Source organism: Lathyrus oleraceus, chromosome 3 (assembly GCF_024323335.1).
Source record: "Lathyrus oleraceus cultivar Zhongwan6 chromosome 3, CAAS_Psat_ZW6_1.0, whole genome shotgun sequence".
NCBI classification, from domain to species: domain Eukaryota; kingdom Viridiplantae; phylum Streptophyta; class Magnoliopsida; order Fabales; family Fabaceae; genus Lathyrus; species Lathyrus oleraceus.
Genome location: NC_066581.1, coordinates 325,637,606 through 325,644,385, shown reverse-complemented (window position 1 = coordinate 325,644,385; position 6,780 = coordinate 325,637,606). Strand labels below are relative to the sequence as shown.

General features: G+C 31.7%; 1 protein-coding gene across 4 annotated transcripts; it reads right to left on the bottom strand.

Annotated features, from left to right (window-relative positions):
• Positions 1–418: 418 nt before the first annotated feature.
• LOC127127445 (phosphoinositide phosphatase SAC8) lies at positions 419–6,049 on the bottom strand. 4 transcript variants are annotated; one of them, XM_051056631.1, is made up of 20 exons: positions 5,743–6,049; positions 5,258–5,332; positions 4,678–4,805; positions 4,498–4,589; positions 4,296–4,353; positions 4,048–4,104; positions 3,882–3,914; positions 3,682–3,763; positions 3,487–3,593; positions 3,234–3,320; positions 3,057–3,134; positions 2,638–2,702; positions 2,124–2,222; positions 1,908–2,007; positions 1,688–1,796; positions 1,532–1,604; positions 1,354–1,447; positions 1,177–1,263; positions 817–901; positions 419–707 (listed from the first exon to the last, which is right to left on the bottom strand). In XM_051056631.1, the coding sequence occupies exons 1-20, from the start codon at positions 5,900–5,902 to the stop codon at positions 580–582; spliced, it is 1,797 nt and encodes a 598-aa protein (XP_050912588.1). In that variant the 5' UTR covers positions 5,903–6,049; the 3' UTR covers positions 419–579. The 4 variants fall into 4 exon arrangements, 2 of the variants coding, with proteins under 2 accessions (XP_050912588.1, XP_050912589.1); XM_051056632.1 differs by having other exon boundaries at positions 817–883; XR_007805347.1 differs by lacking the exons at positions 419–707; positions 817–901 and having other exon boundaries at positions 1,532–1,595.
• Positions 6,050–6,780: the final 731 nt, after the last annotated feature.

The window sequence follows — 6,780 nt, the reverse complement described above, 5'->3', positions numbered from 1 at the left end:
TATATATATATATATATATATATATAATTGATATACACTAACAGTCTAAAGATTTTTTATTCTGTCAGTTAATTACAACCATTGATTTATTTAAAATACTTAACTTTTATTTTAACCACTTAAAAAGTAATACAAACGGATGATTGTGATATAGTGACAGTGTAAAAATTTTTACACTGACAGTGCATAATATATATATATATATATATATATATATATATATATATATATATATTATATATATATATATATATATATATATATATATATATATATATATATATATATATATATATATATATATATATATATATATATATATATATATATATATATATATATATGAAATATTGAAGTGTGAAATAATTTTAATATCAATAAGATTATTTTTTATTTCCAAATAATGCACCAATAGATATGAACGTTTATGGATAGCTACCTATCCCAAAACACTATTTATCAACATAAACATCAAATTTAATCATATTTACAATGTCTTGCATTGAATGAAACCAAACAGTTTTTTCTTCTTTTTGAAGTTTTGTTCAAAAGGGTAGTAAAAAATCATGGTTACTGGTATTACAAGAGACCACACAAACGGGGCCTTGAGCAGAACTGTCTTCCATTAGCTTTGACTATGGCCATGATTCCAGCAGTTATTCCAGCACAGATTACAGAAGACACATACTGTTGTGTGTTTCGACCCGCTATAGTATAACAAGAGATTTTCAAATTTAAATAAAAAGAAAAGAAAAGGCAAAGTAAGCATCAAGAAAACTTTATTCATATGGAAGAAACACAAAGTTAAATAAATACCTTGTTGAAGAGTGAAGGAAGTTGCTGTCAAACTACCAATTATCAAAGCTGATGCCACAGGTAGGTACTGTAGAGTTACATTTTTCTATAAAGCATGTCAATAGCACATTGAAATGGTTTCATAAGCGATTTTAAAAGATGAATATAATGCAGTTATCTTAATCTCACTTATAGCTAAAATCAATTTTCGCTAGTGTAGGAACAAACAGATCCTCAATTTTATACAAAATTAAGTTTACAAACTCAATCAGTTTTATATCTCAACCAAGACAAAATTAGCTCATTTTCTTTTTCAACCATTTGAAGATTTATCGATCCAGGTGGTAGAAAGTGGAGATATTAAGATCTGATGTTACTTACAGATAAAGGTTCAAAGCTATTTCGTTGAAAAGGAGAAGGAATGTTTCTGCTGACAGTATAGTGACCGCTTATAAGATCCAAAGCATCCTGCAGAAGACATCAAACTTAGTAACCATTTTCGGATTAACTGCCATATATTTATTGACTGCAATGAATCATGAACATAAACGAACTTGCCTGCCGAATTCCATCGTGGAAATTATTCAAGTAATAGCGCGAAACAGCACTAATCCCGTCTTTTATTAATCCAGCTAGTGTTTTCTTTCCATATCTGCATCATAAATCCATCATTTATCAGTATGACATAAGGAAACAAAAAAACACAAGATTCATTCATTCGCGGAAATTTTCATACCTAACTAAGTCCCCTTTGAGAGCATTAGTCCCAGCATACTCCAGGCTTATCTCGTCACCTTGCTCTGCCCATACTAAATAAAATTATTGAGTTCAAAAATAAGAAGGGTTATAATTCATAGAGAAGAATAATAGATATTATCAAGAAATTTTATACATATTCTGAATTTTCCATTTTCCTCGTTGAACATTGAAATACACTCGGAGCAAGTAAGCATTCCAATTCTCTGCAATTGAAGATTTAATGCCTTCTGGGCCATATAACACTGCAAACAACGGCAAGATAACCAAAATAAGTAGTTGCATAATTTACACAAAGGAAGACGGTCAGAGAAGGATTAAGAAACATTAAATCAAATTATCCTTTTGCGGGGAACCTGAGTAACATTTGTTCGATCAAGGGAATCAATGCAGTTTGCTCTGATAATTCCTTTCTGCTCGTCTAGTATGTCTCCTTTTCTATCTATCATGAAGTATCTGCTCAGCTGAAACAGAGATGATTAAAAAATCTGAATCATAGATTGCCAGCATATCAGGATTGTGGCAACTAGCTATTGATATTCGTTAATAAATACTTGAATTTTTTTCATTACCTTTGTTTTTCAAAATCCTCTGAAATTTGATCGTAAAGGATTTTCATACTATCGTAATTTGAGTTCCCACAGTGGAGATGGAAATCAAAAGGCACATATCTGCCATATTGTCATGATCCGTGAGTCATAAAACAACAGATGTAAAAGAAAAAATGTGAAACATATTAGTCATAACAAACAATGATATATAACATAACCAAAGCAGAACCCCAGGGGTTGGCCTATTTGTGAAGGTTGAGACCCAAGTGTGCTTCTCCTAAGACCTCAAGTTCGAATCTCACTAGGTGCTAACAATTCTTGTGTTGGGACAGTCCATACAAAGCTTTGCTCTGACTTTAAATTGGACCCCCGCAAGTGGACGGTGAGATTGGTCTCCCTCGGATTAGTCGGTCCTTAAGGCCGGATACCAAGTTTTCAAATTAAAAAAAAAACGAGAACGGACTCCATAACACAAGGTTGTAAGTTTGCAACACAAGAATAGAGTAAAAGAAGAAAAAAAAGTCCAAATCATCACCTCACATTTTGCTGATTTTGCATTTCAGCGGCGTATGCTGCACTTAGTTGACCTTCTTCACCATGCTGATGCAAAGTAAAATTAACGATAAATTGATTAAAATAGAAGATACAACGTAACAAAAACAGTTAAAAGGGAATGTCCGTTGCAGAGATTGGCTAAGGGTGATGTATATCGCAAAGGGTATGCTAATCAAACTTGGCCAATCCATGGCCTCAAATTTCCCCATTTAACATTTTGTGAGAAAGAAAAGGGGCGCCTATGAAAGACAAATATTGAATTTAAAGCCTTTATAGTAGAAAAGCAAAATCAGTTTTATTTAAAGATGCTACATATCTTTGAACTCACTATCAATCTGAAGAATAAATTTGCGATAGATTCAGATTATACTGAGAAAGAGTAGATAGTAGAAGTCTTACTTTGTCCGTCAGATCAACTGCTAAAATCTCTCCGTATCTTTGCGAGAGATCATGGAAATGGCGCTCCACAATATTTGGCTGAAACAGGAGTAGATGGGGGAAAACAATAAGAAACGTATATAACTAACTTTGCGAAAACAATTTAAGAACCAGAACAATTGAGAAATAGAAGTGTACTGTTTGCTCATGACTGATAACCCTAAGGTGTGGTTTATAGCTTAGATCAACAATCTGCTCCCACAAAAGAGGAATAGAGCCTCGAACCTACAAAATAGTAATTAGAGTACAAATCACAAACAGGGAGCTCAAAAATCAATATTGTAATATAAATTATAAAACTAAATATGCTAGTGGAGAAGAAAACCAACTGTAAGGAGAAGCTATCAAAAGGAAATAATTGAAGTAGAAACTCATTAATGTAAAATAATACCTGCAAAAATGAGAAACTGAAATCTTCAGTCTCAAGTAACTGTTCAGTTTCAATGAAATTGGCAGTGTCACCTTCAAAGTTAGCTCCTCTTCTCCACATTCTAGTTCCTACGTCACCATATTATCACATTATAACGAGTTATTGAAAATTTATTGAACTACCATTATAAGAATGAAGCATCTTTGGACACTATACCTAAACGCCGTGTACATCTCCTTGATATTAATGTCAGTTTAGCACACGAGTCTTTTAGCTTCAGCTCAGCTGTTTGGAAGCTTAAGCACCGGTTAAGGGGGAACATAACAAGCTTATTATACAGAGAGCACATGCACACACAGACATTCACACAGAAAGGGGACAGGGGAGAGAAAAAGTAGTTTAAATTTCAGGATATTCCCTTGTACTAGAGGCATGATGAATCTGTCAAGCTGTCATAAAAAAAGATTTTATGTTAGGAGAAGATGAAGTTCATTAAAGCTTTAAGAAGAATTCATTTTTTTTAGTAAAATTGAATAAGAACTTTTACTTTAGCAAACAGCAAATGCTGCAAAATTATCTGACCTTAGACTCAATGAGCTCCTCCATAAGATGCTTGTTCCATACATATCGTGGGTCAGCCTGAAACATAAAATCGGAAAAAATAAACCATAAAATTTTAAGCAATGTTCCCCCTTATTATTGCATCAAATGATGTCAACAGGTTCAAGAGGCCTTTCTTCGATCTTTCCTATTGTGAAAGTAAACGAATAAGAGAAGTGGTCTGAAAGAGAACTTTTGTGACACGTTGCAGTGGCATCATGTCGACGAACCTGCTTCCATAGTGGCTTACTCATCCACCCTTTAACTAACTTGCTTCTTCTCTGCAAGCTGATTGATAAGACGAATTACATCTTATGAGCATCAATCTTGCAATGACATGAATATTAAGAGACTAAGACAATAATAATAATAATAACAGTAATACCAGTAATAATAATAATAAACCAGCAATATAAGGACCGCGACACTCACTTTAATGTAATATCTGTTTCATAAGAATAGTATAAGCCCGGCATTGACTCTACTACTTTCAACAATGTCAAGAAGTATTCTTCATCCCTTTTCTACAAAAAAAGACAGAACAATGATATGGATGACATGTATAACACTTGATTGATCCCTCGACAAACTTATAATTACACAACCTCTTACTTCTTGAGAAGTTGAAAACTTCAGAGCCTCATTACATGCAAGAACTCTCATAGACATCAAGCGATACACCGGAAAACCAAGGAAACTTCCAACTTCCTTCCGAGAAGTTATTACAATAGCATAAGTCCCTGCATCAAGATAGCATTATTAAACCTTAATGTGTATAAACGAAGTTATGTTCTTAAACCAGGTGGTTCTTAGAGAAAATAAAGATTCTTTTTCTTCTCTCATAACAGTTCTTATAGCTAGCTTAAGTTCTTTCTGCTAAACCAATGCATTCAACAGAATCTACTTGAGAAGATGGCTTTCCTTAATAGGTTGTTTAATGCCATTAATTACAAAAAATATACACTACTATGTATCAACATATATTAAAGTACAAACAAGACTATATTTATGTTTGAGGTTAACTGATTTGCACCGTCGGTGTAAAAAAGTTTGCCACATGCATCTGGTAGCATCTTACTTAATAGATATTTTAGGAACACATCTAACAAAATGGAAAAATGATAAGATATGATTGAATGCATATGCAAGTACATAAAAAGGCAACTCAAGATAAAATTATAAGCATATCTACCTATAACCAATCTTATTGTTCCCACGACACCGTAAATCGTAGATGTCTTTGTTGGACTTTCTGAGACTGTGTCACCTGCAAAAGATTAATTAAAAAAGATCATATAAAGGAAATTGTTACAATCAGGGCTATCTTTTAACATAGCCTCAAATTTTCCACGGCTAAATTGTAGTTGAATGGGCTCTGTTTTGTCACGGTTGAACTGTAACTAATATATACCTCCGAAAACTTAAGACGGTGTAATTACAATAAAATGGTAATTTCAAGCTTTTGGATAAGTGAAAATCAAATAAGTACAAGCAAAAAACATCTTCTTTCCATTTGAAACCACTTGAAAGGCAAATCAACTTATCAATTAATCTCCTCCCAGAAATTATACATAATTAAGCTACAAGCTTCATAAAACATCTTCTTTCCATTTGAACCCAAACATAAAAAGAAGTAACTAAAATTCAACAATAAATGAAAAAAGAATAAGAAATTACCATCAAGTGAATTGATGTTTCCATCAACACGACTAATCCAAAAGCCGTGATTAGAAGATTGATGGGATTTGATAACAAACTTGTCCCGAAACTCTTGCAATTCAAGCTCATCGTAAAGCTTGAATCTTTCAGCAGAATCTGAAGGGGATTCAGTGTCCATTAACGGAAAAACTAGATAACTCTTTACTATGTTAACAAGATAAAATCAAAACGCAGATTTTGGTTTGAATTTGCAAGAAAGTCGTAATCGTATGTAACAACCTGTTCTTCCTCTTCAACAACTAATCACCATTTTCGTAACCATTTTGGGGTAAATTACGTTTATGCCCTCAATTCCAGATCATACTAAAATCACACTTCTTGATATGATTGAGAAAATTGTTCTTAAAAATATTTGACATACTTTTAAAAATAAAAAATTAATAATATAAATTTGTGTTTTAAATTTTATTTGGTTCATTTATAGTATATATGAGTATGACAAGTTTAATAGATTTAAAGAAAAAATCTTTTAATAAATAAATTTTTAAAGAACATAAACATGATCCATTTACTAAATAAGTCCACTCAAGATGAACATTAAATAAACAAGCTATAAATCCTTCTCCAACGAGATGACCAATTTTTAGTTCTATTTCTAGAGTATTTACAAAGTTAATAACTATATTTTTTTAAATAATTAACTTTTTCAATTTAAATGCTGAACTAACTAATATTTTAAATTATTTATTAAAATAATCATATTTTAAATTAAAAAAATATGATTATTAAAAGGACTGATTGGTTTAAGGGGGAGACGTCAATACCCTGGCACTTGCATGCATAGGTACTTTACAATATATCCTAAAGTTTAAACAGTTTAAACCTACACCTGCATGCATAGATATTATAAAGTTTAAAATAACGACAATTTAAAATAATAAATGTTATGCTACTTTAGAAAGCATTTCTCTTCTATTCTATAATAATAATAAACACATGCATACATACTATTTTCTATAAATATAAGAAGAGATTAATTATTTATTTACTTTTTTG

Coding starts and splice junctions, on each gene's coding strand:
- LOC127127445 (XM_051056631.1), bottom strand. CDS start 5,902: ATGGACACTGAATCCCCTTCAGATTCTGCTGAAAGATTCAAGCTTTAC. Junction 1,797..1,907: donor ATCGAACAAATGTTACTCAG/GTTCCCCGCAAA, acceptor CGTTGTTTGCAG/TGTTATATGGCCCAGAAGGC. Junction 1,605..1,687: donor AAATGGAAAATTCAGAATAT/GTATAAAATTTC, acceptor AATTTTATTTAG/TATGGGCAGAGCAAGGTGAC.